The following is a 23,124-nucleotide window of genomic DNA, read 5'->3' as shown; positions in this document are numbered from 1 at the left end:
CTTTATTTATCTATTTGTTTTTAATTGGTGTATAGCAGTTATATTCTTGTGTATCATATTCCCTAAAATGTTTTTATTGAATTCTTTTGATTTACTGTTCCATGTATATGTATATAAATATGTGTGCATTTGAAATAAAAGTTGATTTATGTAAACATTTCATAGTCAGGTATGTTGTCTGTGACCATAGTCTTAGAGGTCAGGCATAGGATAGTTACAGAAGAGTTTCATGAGAACCAGTGAACAGTTATCAGTAAAAGGAGAGTGTTTTGACAGGTTGTGTTGTCATTGTGCATAATCACTATTAAGGCAATTGTGGCCATTTGAATGTACCTGGTGATATTTTGGCACAATTTACTGTTGGTTTGGGGAGTCAGGAACTGGCTGAAATGAGTGGAAATGATATTTTCAGTGTCAGAGATCCTCATTGGAGGAGCTCTTTCTACTTGTGTCTCATCCTCTTGGTATGCTTTCACACACTTCTGAGGTGGTTGCTGCCTATTCAGGCATCTCAGGCCATTGGCAGTGACTTGAATCAGGATACAATATGCTTTCCTATTTTTTGGTTGTTATTTAAAATAACCACCCTCACTTGCTTTTTTGTGCACCATTCAGAGGCATTAAGTACATTCACATTACTATGCAACCACCTCACCCCCACCTTTGGGAATCTTCATCTTGCAAAACCAAAACCCTGTACCCATCAAGTAGTAACTCCCATGTCTTCCTCTCCACAGCCCCTAAAACTACTCTTGGTGCATCATAAAACTGGAATAATACAGTTTGTATTTTTGCTACTGGTGTATTCATTTAGCGAGTGTTCTCAAGGTTATCCATGTTATAGCATGTGTCAGAATTTCTTTCCTTTTTAAGGATAAATAATACTACGTTGTGTGTATATACCACCTTTTGTCTAACCATTCATCCATTTTGGGCACCTGGGTTGCCCTTTGCCCTCCGGCTATTATTGTGAGTACTGCTGCTATGAACCTGGGTGTGTAATAATGTGTTCAAGACCTGGCTTTGAATTCTTTTGGATATATACCCAGAAGTGGAATTGTTGGATTATATGGAACCATACTTTTCTCTATCATTTCACATTTCTGCCAATAGTGTGTAGGGATTTCAGTTTTTCCATGTCCTCACTGACATGTGTTGTTTTTTATTTGCTTGCATGCTTGCTTGGAAATCCTTACCAGAAAGCCATCTAACCAGCTTTACACATTTCGTTTGTCACAGTTGTGTGTCTTTGTGTGAGCCCCTCACTGGAAGGAGATGAATTAACTTAGAGCAAGTTAATTGAAGACGTGCTCCTCCCTTCTCATTTCCAATGCAGAGGGCGAGCATCTGAATAATTTACTGTTCATTCTGCCCAAGAGCCAGCATTTTTTTTAACAGAGATGTTAGTTTACATATATTTACATAAAGTTTTCTTTTTTAATGGTTCCATAGGTTTAAACATGTTTCTGTCTTTATATATTATCTTTGTAACCAAGATATTGCAGGGAAAAAAAGGAATCTTTAAAAAAAATGAGTCCTTTTGGCCTTTGATCAGGTTTTAATTTTGTGCATAGTGATATTCATATTTATTAATCTAATTTTACTTTAGTTTCCTGTCATTTTATCTTTGATGTACTGTTCTTTAAAAAGTCTCATATTTGGTTAATTTCATATCTCAAGATTTATATAGAGGCCTTTTTTTCTTTTTCCTTTTCTGTTCATGCTAGCAAATAGCTTTTTTTTTTTTTACTTGTTTAGTTTGTTCAAGCTTTTTTTAAAAAAAAATGGGGTTTCCTATGCTTTCCAAATGTTTGCTATTTGCATGTAAAGCTTAGATTTTGATAATTAGACTAGCTTTCTTTGACCTCTGCTCATACACTTAAAAACTATTTGATTATTTTAAAAAATGAGGGGCTGGGGATGTGGCTCAAGCGGTAGTGCACTCGCCTGGCATGCGTGCGGCCTGGGTTCGATCCTCAGCACCACATACAAACAAAGATGTTGTGTCCGCCGAGAACTAAAAAATAAATATAAAAATTTCTCTCTCTCTCTCTCTCTTTAAAAAAAAAATGAAAGAGCACATAGAAGTGCTGTAATTTTTTTAAAAAATGAGTAATTTAAAAAAGTTCTTCCTCATATTATCTCTCAGAATGCTGCTGAAAGGACAGGCTGTGAGCTGAAAGAGGCATTTTGATGGAGTTCTTTATCCAGACTTGTATGCAGGCCAAAGTAAACAGTGATTTCAGTCAGTCTGCTTTGGTATCATGGCATGGCCAGACATTAGATAGTGGAAACATCAGAAAGGGCTCTGAAACAAAAGACTAATTCATCTGTGATTAATCATTCTTATGTCGAATACCTCAGCTTGAGTGTGGTCAAACAGCACCCAGAGTTCTGTAGGACTTTGCTCAAGAGGAGGTACTTGGCATTACTGTCATAAGAGCATCTACCAAAAAAAATTTAAAAGTTGGAGTTAACAGAGCTTCATTTGCAAAATCATGATTACTGGAACCCTGAAACTTCCAAGCTTTTCAGTTTCCTGACCAGACGAGCTAGTAAGTGTGATTTTGCTACACTCTAGCCGTGCAGGGGGATGCACATGGGTACACGTGGTCATGACTTGCTACTGCTGGCCTGAAAGGAACATAGATGATCTCATCAGTTACCACAGCTCAGAGCAGAATACTGGATTCTTTTGATTCAGCATCTGTTTTTTTGATGTCAGATTAGACATAGTCAGTAAAAAAATTACCACAGAATAATTTTAGTAAGGGATTTTTAATGCCTCCTAGAGGCAGTGGGAAATTAAAGAATTCTGGTACTCATCACAAATTCTTGTTTCTGAAATTGTTACGTGCAGTTATGTCACATCAGAGTCAAAAGCTGCTCATTAAGGGTCATCTGTCCTAAGCTTCTCATTACAGATGAGAAATTTGAAACTCGAGATGGTTAACCTGCCCAGGGTATGCATCAGCTGACATTTTAATTTTAGCAATAGTAAGGAGAATTTAAAAATAAGAGTTGTAATTCACAAAAATGGTATAATTTATCCAGATTTATGAGAAGTATATATTTATGTACATATGTATGTATATGTATGTATATGTGTGTGTGTGTGTGTGTGTGTGTAAATAAAACTTTTAATGTTGGAGTGTCCTGAAATGCTTGGTGTATTAATTAAAGGTAAATTTAACTGTGGAATAAATACATTTAATCATGTGCCACATTTCTCTTTATCTTTTTCCTTATCGCTCCAAAATGAAATAGAAAGTTTGGGATAGTGTATAATTCTCAACCTTTGAAAACTGCTAATCATCGGTGGAGCTTTTGAAGAATATTAATGTCTGAGTTCTACCCTGATCTAAGGAAGAAAATTTGCTTCTTTCCTTTACATGGCCCATTCTCTGGAGGCCAGCCACTATTTTATGTGCCCTTGAACTCCCCCCCCCCCCCCCCCCCCGCCCTGCCCTGCCCTGCCCCGCCCCGCCCCCACCTCTGTGCCGTCTGTTGCATCAGATGACTTTGACTTATCCTGGCATGTGCCTGTCTGTTCCCTTCTGGACCAACTCATGCCTCACTTCTCCCAGGAGGTGACTCTCTGAATCTCTTCCACACCTTCCCATCCGTTTTGCTCCGTGCATGCTAAAGCTACAGCAAATCATTCCGCTTCTGAGAATTCTTCTCATTTGTGAATGCCTTAATTGTAACTCCTCGGGGTCTAGCTTGTAGGTCAACCTGATGAGGCAGTGTTTATGGAGGGCCTGCTCTGTAAAAAAGCATCATGCTGGCTGCCAAGGCAAAAGGAAGATGCTCAAACATGTTGCTTGTTGTCCTTGAGCAAACCATGTCTCATCTGTCACTGTCCCCAGTGCCCAGCAAATTAACAGGCAAGTGTTCAGTGGGTTTTTTGGCATGCATTGCATACGGAAGCAGACATCTATCTGTGGAATTGAGGGGAATTAGTGAGTACTGCACACAGAGCAAGTGATGCTAATCAAATTTTGAACTTAGGAAAAATGTTAAAGTCTCATCTCAGTAATATACTTTATATTTTCTGTGATTTCTTCTCTTTCCTACCTACCTATAATTTTTTAAAAGTAAATTTGTTATTGGAGTTATACACGCACACACACGCATATGCATATATGTGAAGAAAAGTACACAAAAGTATAAAACTTGCTATATTTTCACCAAACGAATACACCTGTGCAGCCACATGGACCAGGAAACACCATGACCAGCTCAGCTCCCCTCCCAACCCCCTCAAGCTCCTTGATTACTTTTCCACCCCAAAGATTACCACCATTCTGACTTGGAACACTGGAGTAGTTTGGTCTGTTTTTATGCTTTACATAAGTGGAAACGCTCATTATTTTGTTACTGGCTTGTTTATTCAACATTATATTGGTGAGATTTGTCTTTGTGGTTGTGTGTGGCCATAGCTGGTTTGTCTGGTTGACTATACTGTTGTGTTGAATGAATGCACTACCTTTCCTGTGCGTGTTCTACTGTGGATGAGCTCTCTCTAGGCTTGGCTGCTGTAAGTGCAGCTGTGGACATGTGTTTACATGGTTTGCGTGGGTGACCACTTCTGATTGACCTAGGTGCAGATTGCCAGATCACAGGGTATGGGTGTGTTCAACTTCAGGTGCCCATGATTTTTTAGAAAGTGTTTGTACTAATTTATACACCCTTGGCAGCTTAGCTTCTCATCCTGAAGAGTGTGTGCATATGGTCTTAATTTGCATTTTGCTGCTGCTGGACAGTGTCGGGCGCCTTTTTGTCAGCATGTTGGCCTTTGTCAAGCGTCTTGTGCAGGTCTTGTGCCTGTTTAGCTATGGAGCTGCTTGTCCTAGTTGCTTGTAGTTCTTTTTACTTTCTGGTAGAGAGTCCTTTGTTGGATAAATATTTTACAGAGGCCTTCTTCCACACACTGCCTGCCTTTTCAATTCCTTAATTGTTCTGATGAGCAGAAAGTACTCATTTTAATGCTATCCCTTTTGTCAATTTTTCCCCTTTATGATTAGTACTTCCATGTTTTTATCAAGAAATTTTTTTTGCCTATGCTATAGCTGTGGACATTTCTTTTCTATATTTTCTTCTAGGAATTTTGTAGTTTTACCTCTTTAACAATGTATTTGAAATTGTTGTTTATGTAGAGTGTGAGCTGGGGTCAAAACTGATTGTTTTTCCCCGGGTGAATAATTGTAGCCTCTGAGGGCACTGCCACACACACACATCATTTTAATTGGATTACTTCAGTGTCATCATGTTTGTGTTGTAGTGAGATATTTCAGCTTTCCTGTCGTCCTACTTAGCACTGATTCCATTAAATGAGCAAATTATTAATTAACTTTAGGTTTCTCCCTGTAGAACGATACCTTTCCATACTGTTGTATGGTGAATGCTTCATTTAAGGACTGAAGGGTTTGCAGATCAGCCATTGTAGATTCCTCCAGGTAACTTCAAACAACAAACTGCAAGCACCTTTTTAATTAAAAGGACAATATCTGTGGAAACTCAGTTGAGAGAAGGATTAAAATAAGCACAGGACTTTTCATGCATTAATAGTGAGATCAAGTGCGTCTGTCCCTTGTGTACCACTTTGGTTACTTGCCATACATCATTGTTTATGGTATGTGTAATTGTTTAGTTATACAGAAGTATTAAGTTTTTATGTAGCATGATTTATTAATCCTTTCCCTTCATGGTTTCTGGCTTCTGAATCCCCCCTTTAAGAAAACCTTCTCCTCTGGGTGTGGTAGGCCTGTAGCCCTAGCTGCTTGGGAGGCTGAGGTGGGAGGATCCCTTAAACCCAGGAGTGAGGGGCCAGCCTTTGTCACATAGTAAGACCCCATCTCAGAAAACAAAAACAAAAAACAACTACCTCTTCACCCCACAAGGAGTGACAGTGATGGTATTAATTGATTTGGAAATGTTCATTATATTGCTAGGTGACAAAAACAAACTGCAACAGCATTATGATCCCACATGTGTCTAAAATATGCATGTGCTTAGGTGCGTGCGCTGGCGCATGCTTGTGTGTGTGTGTGTGTGTGTGTGTACACGAAGGATACACACTAAAATGTTAACAGCGCTGCTTCAAATGAGTACTGTTACCTTTGTAATTATGTTTTGAAGCTCTTTTCATTTGGTGTAAGGGACAGGAATGCAGTTCATCCTGGGGAATGGTGTTTGATAATTTATCATCACATCCCTACTCTTAAATACTTCATTCATCTTTTAAGTGATAATGTGATTTTCAGATTAATGAAAATGAACCTATTATGTAATAATAAATTATTCCCTTGATCAGTACAGTTGCACTAATATTTAGACTAAAACAGAAATGTTGACTTAATGCTAATAAGTAAGTAAGTAAGTTAGTTACAATGTCCTGTGGTCATTTTCAATTACCAGTTTAAGTTCAGTTTAAAAATTATATATCAGTATCTCTCTACAGAACAATTTCACTTACTCCACTTATTTAGTTGTTAATTGTCATTCTAAATCATTTTGTATCTTTCTGATTTAAAAATGGTGATTATATATATGTATCTGTTATCTTTTAAATCATTTTCTAACTTTTTTGATCTGAAACAAGTTGTGGGGTTTTATCTGTTTCTTCTCAAGTGAGGAGAATGAATTCAACTCTTACATGTCTATGGGTCTTCTTGTTAAACAAGAAATAAATAAAATAAATTCTTTAAATGTGTCTCGAGGCTTTTGGTCTTATTTACTAGGGAATCTTTCTCTCATCATAATATAGTGGGCTTTGCCTCAAATAAAATGGGTCTTTGGGTAAAATCTAGGCGTTCATTTAGATATAAAGAATAAAATTCCTTTTTCCTCCACACACAGCTATATTCGTGCTCTGAGGTGACAATACTTAGCAGCCTGCTCCAGATGCCATGTTTCGGTTGTGTAGAGCCTTCCTGTTCTGTAGGAACGCACTGCTATAAATTGCTTTCTTTGGGAGTATCTTTAGGTTTACTGTAAAAATGCTATGGAAGTCAGAGAAGTGTAGCTTTATTTTCAGATGCTGATGTGTTTGTCAGAACCTTACATGTTGGACTAACCATACTGAAGTTTAGCTATTCGTTATCTTTAATGTTAACTTCCCCCAAGAATAAAAATTTTTTTTTTTTTTTGGTACTGTGAATTGAACTCAGAGGCAATTAACCTCTGAGCCACATCCCCAGCTCTTTTTATATTTTATTTTATTTTGAGACAGGGTCTCACTAAGGTGCTTAGGACCTCCCCAAGTTGCTGAGGCTGGTTTTAGATACATATTTTCCTCCAGTCAGGACAAAAGATTCATCATCCTCATCAGCTTCCTAAGCCACTGGGATGACAGACATGTGCCACCCTGCCTGGCTCAAATTGTTTTTGAAAGGTAAATTAGAGCTCTGGTTCTTAATTTTGGATGTATAAGGTTTTATGAAAAGCAGCAGCTTGCTGCTGCTGCTGCTTTTTTTTTTTTTTTTTTGTCCCTCCGTTACCTTGTATTCAAGCCCTGGGATTGGAACCGTCCTCAGCGCTGTTGGAGGAATCTACCTGTGGACTCTGACTGGTGTCTTGGCGGCTTTGTGTAGCCTGCTCCCCCCTTCAGCCAACTGCTGGGTTCTCCTTGCTCCTTTACTCCCTTTTTCCCTCCCAGGTTCTTCTTGGTTGAGTCCTTCCTGAGCCCTGTCTGTGGTTCTGGTGTACCAATGCTTACTGCACTGTTAGAGGTGCTTGTTCTCCCTGCGCGCGTCTGAGAGATGGCATGAGCTCCGTACTCCTCCTAGGAGCAACTCTCACTTTATAGTAAATGTTCAGTGAATGCATGGGTGAACTAGAGATGAGGATGATGAATCATTTGGTTTTGACTGGAGGAAAATGTGTATCTGTGTCAGATAAAGTTGTATTGTTTGGCATTTCTTCAGGATGTCTTTTTATAATTTTGGCAGTGTTAATCAAAGATAGTTTACTTAAAGAGGGTGAGAAACTTTGTGGTTGGATTGTCAGATAAATGAACAGTGGAGATACTCTTGCCCCTTTTCATTTTTCTTCAGATTCTTCTCAGGCATTGCAGACAATTAATGTAGAACGTTTGTAATTCTGAAGCAACAATCCTATATTGTATATAGCATAAATGGAATTTGAATTTTGTATAAGTGGCATAATTTGAATTAAAGATTTATATTTTTTTTTACATTTTCATAACATTTTAACATTTAATAGAAACTATATACAATAAATTTTTACTATATTTTACATAAGATAGCCACTGCAGAAATTTACATAGATTACAAGCAAGATGAATAGTTAAGGTGGGCCCAGTCCTTAACTGTCTCAGGATAAGGATGGGAGTTCACTGGAGAAAGGGTGCAAACTATTCAGTTAAGTGGAGATGAGGAAAAGCTAAACTGTAGGCCTTTAGATAAAGATAACCAGGCACTGGGGTGACCAATATCTCAACGGCACCATTTATAAAAACAACCCTCACCTAATCATCTATGTGGATTTTTATCTGTGACTTAAGAAATCCCATTACAAAGAATCACTTTCCCCTTTGGCACAGTCCCAAATACTGAATTTCAGAGATAGGTAATCCCTATCTTCCTTGCCCATGGTGGAAAGAAACACAACTTTGACACTACTGGCCCATCCACCTATGTATGGTTTTATTTAACTACGGCATTCTATAACCCAGAACAAAACAACTGGGTTGCCCCTGTTTAGTGAGAGATGATCAGAGATACTTGTTTGAAGAATGGGAAAGTGAAATCCACGGAAGTCATATGGTTCCCAGAACAAACTGTCAACTGCTAGAAGTGGATTCTGGTTTTCCATTTGCAGTAGCCAATCCACTTTGAGGCAATGGTGCACAGGCTTTCTCAGAATTTCGAGATCCCTGGGACCTGTAACCATCTCCAACCATTTGCATCTGGCCCAAGATATCCACTGGGCCTTCAGCAATTTCTTTGATTGAATGATCTTCAAAGGTTAATGAAGGATCAAAAAGCAAGGGTGAAGGAGGGCACTGCATACCATCACCAACAACATCCAAGTCATCACTGAATTCCAGTGGTAAACTCTCAGTGGGCTGAAGCTCAGCAGCCCTCAAGTACAGATCCATGGGGCCGGCTTCCAGATCGTCTGGCACAGACAGTACCTGCTCGGGCTTATACATCTGAGGAGGCAACTGGAAGTGCAGTGGACAGCAGGGATCCTCAGAGAGGCTTATAGGAACTGGTTTGTTGCAAGGTACCTCTTCAGATCCCTGGCAGCATTTGAAGAGAACCTGATTCGTATCCTGACAAATATGGGTAAGGCAGTGTCTGGTCATTGGGAGAGACTGATTGGAACAACGAACATCATCCACAAAGGCCAAGCACCTCTGACTAGAACGAGTGGTATGGGCCTGTTGGGCGGCACCGTCTGTGGCCAGCATTCTGCATTCCTTTAGCTGCCTGTGTAGCAAGTCTTCTACTCCATAGAAGACATTTTAATCGCTTTAAGTTCTCTTGTTCTTTGGCCAAAAGTCCCTCTGGGCCAGTAAGGAGACTACTACCTAAAGCTTCATGTTCCACTTTTCGATTATGTAAGTATCGACGCTTCTTCTCCTTCAGCAAATGCTGAAGTCGTTTAAACTGATCAATGTACGAAGACTGCAAACGAATCAGCTTCTCCCGCATAATCAGGGCCACTTCTTCAGCCGTGTAGACACCAGCATGTTTTAGGGGATCTTCTTGATCACTGTCTATGCTATCAGCTTCACTGTCAGGGTCACCTCTCCATGTCTGATCCACAGTAATGGGTTCCTGGTCCCCATCACTCCAGCTGTCTTCATCCAGTATTCGGCTGGCTTCACTGCGGCTACTTTCTGGAGTCTGAGAGCCCAGTTCTGTCTTAGCATATGCGCTCAGCTGGCACAAGAGTGTTTCACTCATAGGCCCTGGGTTGGTCTTCTTCATTTGAGCATGAAGTACTAAGGCATTCCTACGGGCATGTTCAGCACAGAAGGACACCCCGTCTTTTTTCTCGGGTTTTGGGGCAGCACTGGGACATCTCTTTCCATTCTTTGTTGATATATAACTACACTGCTTGAAGGGTGCATTCTTGTCTTCAAGGATATGCTTAATGCAAAACTCCTGGCCCTCCAGGCGAGGTTGCGAGCACGGTCGATGAGTAAACAAACAAGGCAGGAGCTCCTGAGACCTGGGCACTGGGGTGATCCTCTCCCGATTGGTTGGCAAGACGTGAATCCGAATCCTGTTCATACCAAAACCTCCAGGACTCTCGTGGCTGCAGCACGAGGGGAAGAGTGGCCTGATTTATTTTTAAATAGGTTAATTTAGAAATATTTCTTAGTCTGTCTCTACTGCTATACTTGAGAATGGGTAATTTTAAAAGAGCAGCAATTTAGTTCCCCTGGTTTTGGAGGCTGGGAAGTCCAAGGTCAAAGCACTGGTGGTTGTATATCTGGTGAGGACTGGTTCCCTCAGCTTTCAGCATGGTGCCTTGAATGTCATCTTCATATGGAGAAAGGGACAATGCTGTCTCTTCACATGATGGGAGAATAAGAGGAACCTAAGCTGGTTTTCTTCAGCCCTTTTATAAGGCACCAAATAGTGGAGCCCTCATGATAACCAAGTCTCTAAAGGCCAACACAGTGCAGACTTAAGCTTCCACATGGATTCTGGAGGGGATGCATTCAAAACTTAGTAGTATTTAATTAAATGAAATCCTTGAAAAAAACTGCTAGTATACTCTCTATATATACGTGTGTGTGTGTGTGTGTGTGTGTGTGTGTGTGTATGTTCCCCCTCCCAAGAATACTGTAGTACATTTTGAATAGTTGTGTAATACAAACTTGTAATTGAATTACCGTTTTAGCAAAATCACATTGTTTCACGATCTAACATATCAGCCATGGCAGGGCAGTGAGGTGAAATGGATAAGAACCCACTCTGGCTCTTCCTACTTGCTCTGAAATAGTGGTTCTCTCAAGGGAGCAGTTTCACTCTGCCTCCCCAGGGTGGTGGAGGGGCGTGTGCTGTTGACACCTAGTGAGTGGAGGCCAAGAATACTCTGACCATTCTATAATACACAGAATGTCCTCTCAAAACAAGAAATTATCTCGCCCCAAATGTCAGTTATTTGGCCTAAGGTCACGTGTGAGACCCCTATAAAAGCGTTACTGACTTGCCATTGAAGTCTGTAGGACTATACAGTTGTGCAGTTACCTCGGGTAATTTGACTCTTGCTGTCAAAAAGGAACTTATAGAAAGATTAATTTGGGTTTCACCATAACAAGCTTGAAATAAATCGTCCTGTATGGCACACGAGAGAGAGGTTTCTTGTTCCAATTCATGACCCTGTGCAGCCATAAACTCATGGAAGACCCTAGTACTACCTTAAATTTTTTTTGCGGGGGGCCTTATGTGTGACCTCCGTGTCAACCTAAAGGTAAGTAATGTTTCTGTGCAATGAGCTCTGCCTAGCAAATCTTGAGGTCTTTTAAAAGAAGCAACAGCGAAAACGAATAAAAAAATTACCAAGGTGTTTTCTTTTTCCTGTTCTCCCGGGTGTGGTGGGGTCTGAATTTTGGCAAACAATAAGTCATTGTTTTCCTTGTCATTGTAAGTAGTAAAAGAAATTTGACAGCATGATAATAAGTAAGTTGGATGACTTTCCATCCAAGCAGCTAAATTCAGCTCATCTTCTTTAGTACAGAGGGCACTGTGTCGGTCTGTGCAGAGAATTCTGAGTCACATTTACAGTGTTACTCGCCTAAGTCGATCATGTTCAGCTTTAACGAGGCAGAGATGTTTGGCCTGTCTTATGTTCATGAGCTCAGATCCACTGTGGCTAACACTAAAGAAACTGTTAGAAGCACATATGCATTTTAATTTGTTCTTTTGGGGGTACACTAGTTTCCCTGTCCATGCAGCATTTGTCCCAAGACCTCAGTGGATACCCCAAACTGCAGCTAGTTCCAAACCCTACATAATATGTTCCCATACCTGTTTCACATGATAAATTAGGTACAGTAAAAGCTTAACAACAGTAATTACAAAATGGAACAATTATGACAATATACTATAATAAAAAGTATATAAATGTGGGCGCTCTCAGAATATTTTAATAAACTTTCACTTGTTCATGTATAGGAAGCACTGTGTGCTTTTCAAATTTATGAATTATTTCTAGAATTTTCCATTTAATATTTTTGGATTGTGGCTGACCATAGGTAACAAAACCATGGGAACTGACAGCAGGGCTGAGGGGGAACTACTATTTAGTATTCTTCTTTGTTGTTATTATTAGAATGAAAACTAATTTTTTCACCCCACCAGCATGCTCCCACAGCTTGGGTCTCTGGGTGTGTTGTGTTTCTTCAGTCTTCACCTTCCTGTTATGAAAGTAGGGCACTTGTGATGTTTTTTCATGCTTAGCACTTTCAGGTGCCAGTTGTCTAAGCAAGTGGCATTAGCTGACGGGAAGTGGCTTCAGGTAGCTACCTGTCTTGGGTATGCAGCAGGTAGTTGGGAAAGAAAGCGGAGAAGCAGAGTGTCTTGCCCACTGTGGCAGGACCTTCCCAGGCCGTCCCAGCCTCCTCTCCCTCCAGTGTCCCCCCAGATGTGCTTCCTTCCATGCCACCAGTTCTTCTCTTAAAATAGAATTGGAGATTCCAGTATTCCATCTTGCCCTACTTTTAAACATTTTTTTACTTCCCTCCTGTCATTCTGCTGGGGTGTGTGTGTTTACAATTAATCTGTGACCCAGGTAGTGATTTGCAGTAATCCTCAAGTTTTTTTTCTTGTTGTATTTTCCCTAAACAGGGAAGTGTCCCGTTCACTCAGATGCTTGCTGTGCCCCCTCTTCTTTTCTGAGGGAACTTGCTGTTCCTAGAGACCCTACTAAAGAAAATGCTGCCTTTGAGTTGAGGTCACCTTCCATGTGACCCTGCCATCTTACCCACTGTAGACTTGGCCAGGGGTGGGTATCTGACCCAAGACAGCCAGTTCAGGGTGGATTAGTATCAGGCAGGGCTCAGCGTTACAGCTTTGCCCATTGACTAGTGGGTGAGCAAGCCAGAGGTCCTCTTTTAAGGAGGGTTGGATTGAGACTGGGAGGATCGTAGTTAGTGGAGGTATTCATACAGGGCCACCCAAAGAAGCAGTAAGCAAAACTCAGTCAGAGAGGGCTTCAGAAACATGGGTCCCAGAGTTTGAAATTGTAGGCAAACTTTTGTACACAAGCATATTTATCTCGAGGATGGAATCCATGGGTTTCTTTCATCTGGTTTTCAAAGGGGTCTGTGAATCAAAAGATGCCAAGATGAGAGAGAAGTAGAGGGTAGGGGAGCGGACAGCAGATGAAAAAGACGAGGGCCTCCTGCTGCAGAGGAGACATGGACAGCTCTTGTCTCACCTGCCTGCCAGGTCTTGAGGTGTGGTTTCTCATCAGGAGGCCTTTGTGCAGCATGGAGTCACTGAGGCCCTGGCCCCACACCTCCTGTGGGCTGCCTATTGTGTAGGCTCCCTTTCCTCAAGAGCACAGGCTACCCACAGGGATCACCTGAGGGAATGTCTTTGTTTCTTTACCCCAGAGAGCCACCCGAACAGAGGGCAGCATGGATGTGCTAGGGGGCAGCTAGCCCTTGTGGCCATTTCCCGACCTGTGGGTACTCAGTATATACATGGTAAGTCATCCACTTACTTGCCCAAGGTTGTGGTGAAGGATGACGGGGAAGGAGCTTGCAGGTTATTGTGTAGAAACAGTAAGTGAGAAGACCCCACACTGAGAGTAGTTTTCCATCTTTACCACACAGTAAGACATTTCACCCTCTGTTTTTAATGTGTTGTCCAAGATTGCAGAGGATGATTCAGAAGAATGGTTGGTGGACCCCACTGGTGTCTAGGCTAGATTTAGTGTTGAAGCAACCAATGCTACATAAAAATATTGATTTAAAATTGACATTGAGCATATAATAGAAAATATTATTTGAGGTTTTAAAGTGTTGAGACACATTATGGAGGTTGAGGGTTTCTTCACTGAGAATTTTGAAAAAATAGAAACAATGAAAAATAGAATATTGGCTGTCACACAGATGTGTACAACCTTCAGACTGTAAGACAGGGAGAGGCCATCTCAAATTTTGGCCGAAATCTTTCAAAACTGAGGCCAGGGTGATCATAAGGAGTTGATATGTGTTTTTATAGGATAGGTAGTAATTACTTTTGTAACCCGGAGCAACCCACGTTTAACTAATTTGAACATTAATTTTTCTAGGGACTTGTATCACTTAATGCACATTTGGCTGAGCAAAATTTTGGATTTGGTAAAGGAAATTAGGGTGAAAGAGCAGCAAGAAGGGAAGCAGTACTGTCATAGAAAATTGAACACTAGAAAATGTACATTTTCTTTTTTCATGTATTATTCAACAAAGTTTCTATTTTTAAAAAAATATTTTTCCCTTAGTTGTTGATAGATCTTTATTTTATTTATTTATGCATGGTGCTGAGAATCAAACCCAGTGCCTCACACATGCAAGGCAAGTGTGCTACCACTGAGCCACAGTCCTAACCCAAAGTTTTTGTTCTTTAAGAATTTTCTTAGGGACTAAAATAATAAAATACAAAAATCAGAAATATATAATTTATTTACACTAACTGACTGTACTTCTCTGCATTTTGAGGTGAGAAGAGTTTAAGTTCTGTGTGGCTACCTTGATTAGCCCAGGAATCGTAAATATGTAGAGGGAGTCTTAGGAGAGCGAGGACCTGTCCATTTCTTTGTTAATATTATTTTTCTTGTACTTTTTATTGTCTTCTGTCTGTTTTGCAGATCCTGTGGGTGCTGTGAGCCTCTGGTTTCCGTACTGGGTTGCAGTGTGTGTGGTAGTCAGCTTTTCAGTGCTTTATGACCTTTTGGTAACAGTCCAGTAGGGCCGAGGTGCTCTTCTCATGGCCTCATATCAGGATCAGGGGAAGCCTCGGGACACTGCAATTACACACATCATAAAGCATGCATAAGAATCCAGGAGTCTTAGGCCAACCCATATGACATTTCTTAATTTATTGATATAAAAGTTATTTTAATTTGATACTTTGATAAGACAGTGCAGTTGAATTATTTAAAAGAACTTTATTTGGAATAACAGAAAAGTTAGATAGTACAGAGAATTTCAGCTGCTTCTGGCATTATCTTATAATACATTTGTCAAAATCTGAGAAATATATTGGTACATGTCTGTTAACTATATTCCAGACTCATTCAGATTTCACCAGCTTTTTCATTAATGTCCTGTCTCTGTCCAGCATCCAAGTAAAGATACCACATCATTTTTAGTTGTCCTGTTTTCCCGGTCTCCTTTGGTCTGTGACAGTTTCTCAATATTTTTTTTGTTTTGATTTTTTTAAACTGGTTTATATATTTTAATGCTATTTTAGAATGTACTTTAAAAAATATTCTAATTTGTAATACATGACAGCAGAATGCACTATAATTCATAGTATACATATAGAGCACAATTTTTCATTTCTCTGATTTTACACAAAGTAGAGTCACACCATTTGTGTCTTCATACATGTACTTAGGGTAATGATGTCCACCATCTTCTCTAACCCCCTGCCCGCCCCCTTCCCCTTCCTCCCCTTTGTTTTGTTTTTTGAAGTTGACAGTCTTGATAGTATACGGGCCAGATCTCCTGTAGAATGTCCTCTAGTATGGGGTTGTCTGTCTCATGTCTCGAGTACCATTTATGGGCTTTGGGAAACAGTATCTTAGAGATGAAGCACCCTTCTTGTGGCATCCTGTCAGCGGTAGTCTGTGATACAGCTGGTGGTGTTCCTCTGAAAGATTAAGGGTGTCCACACCAGGTTTTTCCACCACCAGGTTACTGTTGTCCCCTTTCCATATTCTTTTCTTTGAAAGAAAATCATTCAGTCTGGCTCACACTAAAAGCTCGGGGGATTAGCTCCACCTCTTAGAGGGGAGACTTTCTAGCATATGTTTAATATAATTCTTATATAAGTAAGATTGCTCCCATCTCCATTTCTTCATTCAGTCATTTGTGTTATGTTGGTATGGATGCATGGTATTTCTCATACACTTTGGGTTATAGTCCACTATGGGGCTGTTTATTTGCTCAAATTACTTCAGCTTTGCCCATGATGGCGCTGTGTCTTTCTGCCATGCCTGTCCTTTTGTTGTCTGAACACTTCTTACCTTCTGGTGCTACAAGATAGCCTAGGTTTATCTTGTATTTTCCCTGCCTCAGCCCTAGAACCCTCCACTTCTCCAGGCAGTCCTGGCTCTTTTTATTGGATAATGGTGTTGAGAGATGAAGATTTGGATGCAGAGCATATTTATTCCTTCTAGGAGGTTCCATAGGCATGCACACTAACCCATGTATGTACATATATCAGTGATTATGGGTTTGTGTGTTTTCTGTTTCCCACTTGAAAGAAAGGATGATGTTCTGGATGAGTAGCTCCAATGGGTGGACCAGGACTGTTGTGTTGTGTACCAGCTTGAGCAGCAGACACAGCACATCTTCACAAGGAAAGTATATGAATGTTCTTGAAAGAACATCTGAAGTCTCCTTTACTGTTTGACATTGTATCATTTCTGAAGTTGTAAGAATTATTAAAATTGATTGAGTGAAATAACTTGTACAAGTGCAGAATCACCTTGCTTGAAATTATTGTTCCCCTTTTCCTATTTGCCTTTCCCCAACTTGTTCTTTTTTAAAAATTTTATATGAAGAATAATTTCTTTTGTGGAGAAGAGAATGGAATGTTAAGAGTTGTCTGTAACTGTCTTCATCAGGGCAAGGCACTGCAGACCTTTTTTCTGTATTCCTTAGGCATTGTAAATATGTATAACTTAAGGTTTTCTTTTCTTTCTTTCTATATCATGAATGATTTTTTAAGTCATTTACATAAACAATTATTTTAAGTGGCTAAGTGTCCTGATATTATAAGGTGCCACAATTAAATTTTTTTTCATTTTGTTGTTGAAAACAGTATGAAAAATATTTTTTTCTATATTTATTTTGGAGACATTAACACAGAATTAACCCTTTTCCAGTTAATATAAAATGTCATATTAATATTAAATGTTCATATTAAATGTCAGGAACCCATTTTTACTGTGTATCTGTTCATTTGGGACATTTTCCCCAAGGAGCCTAGAGGAAAATATCGTAATTGAAGCTGCTTCAAATTAAACTGGTAAAACACAGACAGGAATATAACAAAGGATACTTCCTGCTTTGGAAAAATTAAACTAGTTGACTTTCATTTTTAATATGTCTCTTAAAATTTTTACACTAAAAATTCACTTAACTTGACTGCCTTTAAGTTCTTTTATAAACTGATAAAACGTAAGTGTGTCTCTCTGTTTCTATAACTTTGGGGTTTATTTAGATACTGATATATTTTATTCTACTTTTAGGAGCCAGTAGTGCTGATCTCTGGTGCCTATTTAAATTTTGGGTTGAAACAATAAAAGATTGCTTTTGTTCTTTCAGCACTTCCCAAACTTACCTTGCAAGTTTTCAAGAGCATTGTAAGGGAAATTGAATAACTCAGTGATGTCAGCCTTTGTATTAAGGGAAGTAAGGTTCTGCTCTACTCTAACTTGCCTTAGAGGTAAGCGAAAGGAGGATTCCCTCAAGTGACTTGAAATAGATAATAGTCTTTGCCATTTTTGTTCTTTTTTCCCCCCTTTTCAATGTTGTTCTCCCTTAGGCATCCAGCATAGCAGTAACTTTGTCCTGACTTGATTCTACTGTGTTTTTTTCAGTCCCTTTAGGGTCCCTTAGTCCCTTGCAGATGCATCTTGTCAGCTGTGCCCCAAACACAAGAACCTTGTATAGCTGTGTTGTGGCAGATGGGCTTCCTCCTGGTTTGCAGCCGGGGCTCTGCTTTGCTGCTCCCTGCCCCTGGTCTTGATTCTGAGCCCTCTGTATTCAGTTTGTCTGCTGATGCTTCCATTCCCTTTGTAACTCACCCAGTGGTGCTCATGGCTCTCAGAGTACTCAGTTCTGGTGACTGGTGGGTGACATGTTAGCACATCTGCATGTGTGTTTTCATCATTTTTTAAATACCAACTGATTTTAAAATGTTATTTGCATTAAAATTAATTTGAATGCCTTGGAAAAACCCAAAGATGAGTCATAAAAAAATAATTGTTGAATTAGTTGTGAATTTGTTGAATTAGTTGAGAACTAGAAGAGTTTGGGTTAAAAAAAATCTATAAGAATCTGGAAAGATTCTATACTTCTTGTTTGTTGTTATTGTTTGAGGTATCGGGGATAGAGCACAGGACCTTGCACATGGAGGGAAGAGCCCAACCACTGATCTATGCTCACCCAGCCCTTAAGATTCTTCACTTTTCTAAGTGTTTCGGTTCTCCGTACACTTTAAAGAACCAGTAACTAAAAGTCACAGTGGTGCGACCTTAAGAGAAAAGCCTTGGTTCTGAATCAAAGATTAGCCAACTAATGTACGGTTAGTGCAAGCCTGATTAAGGTGTGTGTGTGTCTGTATGAGTGTTCACACACATTCTGTGTTGGGCATTTTCAGTTAGTCGCCTCTACTCTCCCAGTTCAGTTTAGATAAAGCTGACATTTGCTGTGAAGAATTTAATAGTTGAAGATAAGCAAGTTGTGATTCAACATGTCTCCCAAGTCAGTTTGGCCTGCTAGCATGCATGCCTTAGGCTTTCGTGTCCTCTTGGGATCCACACACCATAGATGGCTTTGTGCTTGCACATTTCTATAGTTGCCCCATCAGCGTTAAATTACAAGTGGTGTTAATTTGCCTCGCTCCTCTAGTCCTCCTCAATGCTAGAGTCTTGCTTTGGAATCTGTGCTGTGCTCCTGTTGCTTGAGTTGGAACCTGCTGTTGGCATCTGCTTGCCTGACCTGCTTTCACTTGCTTTCAGGAGCCTTCTCTAATGACCTGCCTAGGTTGATGTGGGCATTCTGCCCCTGGCAATCCATAGTCTGGACTCCACCAAGTCAAACCCTGATTCTGACAACAGCTATAAAAATATCAGTTTTCAATGTTAATTAGAGAAATAGTATCAGATTTATCTCCTTTGTAAATCTTTAAATTAGCAATAGTAGATGTTAAAAAAATTTTTTTTAGTTGTAGATGGACACAATACCTTTATTTTATTTATATATTTTTATGTGGTGCTGAGGATCGGACCCAGTGCCTCATACATGCCAGGCAAGAGCTCTGCTCCTGATCTACAGACCCAGCCCTGATAATAGGGTCTTTAAAAACTTTTTCTCAAGACACACTCACTGTACATTTAGAAAAGTATATAAAAGTATAGATCTTCATGAATGTCACAAGATGAACAGATCCCCAGGTGTCCCCATCGTTTCTGGAAATGGAAACTTTTCTCCCTGGTACTCAGTAGGGTCAGCAGGGTTTTCCCCGTAAAGGATCAGACAGTCGATAGTCTAGGTTTTGCAGGCCTCATGGTCCCATTGTGTCAAAAGCAGCCATAGACAGTATGTAAACAAACAGGCATGACTGTGTGAAACTTTATGGACTTTCAATCTTAATGTCATGATTTTCATGGCACAAAATATTCTTTTGATTTATTTTCAACTATTAAAGAATATAAGAGCCAGTCTTAGGTTGTAGTTCTTACATAAACAAGCAACAGACCAAATTTAGCCCAGGGGCCATGGTTTGTTGACCCCTACTCCACAGAGTGCCACTAAGCTACTCTTGGCTTACCCCCCTGCTGATCCAGCCTATTGCTAGTCTAAATTAATGTCTTTATCATCTGCATTATCCAGTACCTCCCTGCCTTTCTCTCACAGTCACAAAATCCAACTATATGGATAATTTGTATGTGAAGTTCAAAGATCAAATTACCTGGGTGTCTCTAGACCGTGTATTACTAACTTGGGATACAATTATAAAATGGACTCTTACCTATATAAATTAAATTTATGCCATTTGAAATAATAAAACATAAGGTATTCCATGGTGGTCTACCAACTAAACATATGGTGATTAATGACCTTTCGTAATTCTTCCTTTCTTTTTTTACTGTAACTTTTCAGATACATGACCAGTTTAAAATTGTTCTAGATTTTAAGAATTATGTGGTTTTGTCAACCAGGAAATACTTCTATTGTAAGTGCATTGAAGTGTTATTAAAAGCCATTTATTGTCATCTATGTAATGGTATCTTGTGAAATCAAATAGAGGCCTGCTCTATTTGAGGCTTTTTGGGATCCTGGTGCTGATGACTTGGACATAGACGCTGTCTTCAAGCAGCTCTTAAAGTGGATAAACATTTGAAAAAGATCTTGCTATATCAAATGTGTCAAATTAATGTCTAGAAAAAAAAAGGAACACAAATGTGTGCTGGGGGCAGAGAGAGAAGTATGTATTTCCTGGAACTGGTCTCCCCCCAGATTTTGAAATTTTCAAATCCACAAGAAAGTTGATAGAATAGAATAGTGGACACCTTACATACCTGCATCCAAGGCCATCAGTTACAAGCATTTGCCACCTTTGCTTTATCTTTGTTTATATTGCGTAAGAGAATTTATGTGTGTTTCCTGCTAACCTATTTGAAAGTGTTTCGGATATCCTAACATGTCACGCCTTGTACTTCAGCATGGAACAAGGATGTTCTCATACTTAACTATAATACCATGATCACTCTCAAGGAATTTAATATTTTTACAGTAGTACAACCAAATAGACAGTCCATGTTCAAATTTCCTAGTTTTCCCAATAATGTCTCCCCCGACCGTGAATCTGGTCAAGAATTATGTATTTCACTTATTTTTAAAAAAGATCACTAAATCTAGAACTGTAATTTTGTTTTTATGTTTTCATACCATGGACATTTTTGAAGATTCATCATCTTTGTCAGGAGTGCTGTGTAGGTGCTTCTACGTCAGTCTCAGGACATCATGCCCAGAGTCCTGGTGTCAGGGTGCCACACTGTCGGTGATGTGGAGTTTGTTCTCTGGGGTCAGGTGGTCTCTTCCCCATCCTTTGTGGTGCCGCTGCTGGTGTCCCTGTGCAGCTGGTCATCTGGGGACACTACTTGAGACTGAATGTTTTGGTGCCCACAGCATTTTACTCAGTGCCACAATCTTATCTTTTTCAGTTTCTTCTGAACACTAGAATTTTTAGATTGTAAATGTTTAAAATGTAAATCTTATGCATTTTTGTGTATACACTCTCTTAATAAAAAGCTGTTGAAAACTGGACTATAAATACTTTTGCCTATCGAATTCAAACATTTTAATTAGCTTTTTATCAGAAGAAAGCAGAGTGAAGATGTAGCTCCCAAAGATGGAAGAGCCAAATTCAAATCTGATTTCTTATTTTAGGTGTTTATAAGCCTCCATGTCTTTGTGAAATGGAAACAGTAATCACCAGTCCTTGTAGGGTCATTATAAAGACTGATGTGGTAGCACAGGTCAATAATTTAGTGTTATGCTGAGAACTGTTGGCTTGTTATTTTTATTAAAACTAAAATTACTTAATTACATATTATGTTTACTAAAAAAATTTAACTTCAGTGTTATAGAAAGAGAAAACTAAACATTAATTTGGTTCTTTTATTCAGATTTACGTTTCCACTACATCTGATTTATTCTGGTTTTTAGATGACTTTTATGTGCTCTTTTGTTAAGGCTGGATGTTGTATAAAAGAGCAGTAGAAAGCCTAGGTTTTATTTCTATCTCGTGTAACTCTTTGTAGTCCTGATGTAGGTGCTTCATGCTGTGACTGCAGAAAGAGGAGATGCAGATGTTCACAGGTCCTATCGTTCCCCAAGACTAAAGTCAATGACTGGATGGAAGCCTGGCTTATGCAGCGGTACATCTTCAACTGCCACTCACAAGCGCACAGTGAATCTTGAGGATGGTTGAAACGCCTTTAATAAATGTCTCTGTGAAGATAAAGAGAAGCAGGGAAGTGATCATAAACTAGTAGGATGTGTTGGAAGCACTCAGGAGACAACTTAAATTGGCTCCCACTGGTTAGAATGTGGACAATTTGAGCATCAAAAATGATAATAACTGTAGTGGATTCAAACACATTAAACACCTTCAGATCTGTGAGCTCATAATCATACCAAAAAATGCTTTCAGATTGTGTGCTGTGTACCACCTGGAGTTACCTAGCTGCCGTGTTCCTGGGCGTGTGGGTCAGCAGCTTCTAAACACTCTCAATGCTCCAAACTTTTCTAGCCCCAAACCATAATCATCCCGTTGGCTAATGCCCTGATTTTAGGCTCCATAATAGTAACTTCTCTGAATTATACTTTCCCCCAACTGGAAGTTGTAGTTTTCAGTTTCTGTTTAATTTATGCAGGTTCTAGAAAGTTTTGATATGGTAAACTGATAATATACTCTCTTGATTTCTCCAAAATGTTACTGGATGGAAAGATGGTGATTGGCTCTTTCAAATTGTTGGGAAATGGCATGTTTTGTGTGGAGTCCAAGATAGGTGACATTATAGAAGAACTTGAATGACATAGTCACTGAAAACTTTCCCTTCATATAAACCTTTTAAAATAAATCCTAAGTAATATTTTCAATCCATGTGTGAAAATATTAGAAATCCTTACATCTTAAAGATTTGTGTGTGTATTTGAGGCAGATATGGTTTTATAATAGGCCAATAGTTAAAGAGGGACATAGTTATAAGATTTATGTTAATAATTCCTTTAATCTTGAGGATCTTTATTACTAACTTTGCCAGCAGCATGATTAAATGAGTTTGGACAACTTATGATGTTTATAACCGGATGTCTTAGAAGGAACGAAGAATCCATGTGCCCCAGAGTTGTTGGATTCTTTGGAGGTGGTAGCAGCAGGCATTTTTCACAACACTTTCACTGAAATTCTGTGAAATGGACTGGATTTGCTCACCCTTTGAATGACTGTTTAAGTTAAAAGTGGTCACAGCTAATTGATCATTCAGGAGGGGAGGAGGTAACCTGTTAGGTATCTGGAGCTTGCTGAGGTGTGGGTACTCCTCAGGCGCTGCTGCTTTAGCTTTGTACTAGGTCCTTCCTTCAAGAAATGCAGAACAGGGCTGCCATCCAGGGGGACAGGACGCAAA

General features: G+C 39.5%; 2 protein-coding genes across 9 annotated transcripts in view; one reads left to right on the top strand and one right to left on the bottom strand.

Moving 5' to 3' along the window:
- Positions 1-23,124, top strand: part of ATE1 (arginyltransferase 1) — a 146,709-nt gene that overhangs the window by 77,925 nt on the left and 45,660 nt on the right. The gene's annotated exons all lie outside the window — the stretch shown is intronic.
- LOC308634313 (KAT8 regulatory NSL complex subunit 2-like) lies at positions 8,182-10,273 on the bottom strand. Its single transcript, XM_081268123.1, is given in 2 exon segments — positions 8,182-9,485; positions 9,487-10,273. Coding segments are annotated over 2 exon segments (1,461 nt in total). The 5' UTR covers positions 10,269-10,273; the 3' UTR covers positions 8,182-8,806.

This window comes from Spermophilus citellus (assembly GCF_964194105.1).
Source record: "Spermophilus citellus genome assembly, chromosome: 15".
Classification (NCBI taxonomy): Eukaryota; Metazoa; Chordata; class Mammalia; order Rodentia; family Sciuridae; genus Spermophilus; species Spermophilus citellus.
This window is presented reverse-complemented; position numbering and strand designations above follow the sequence as displayed.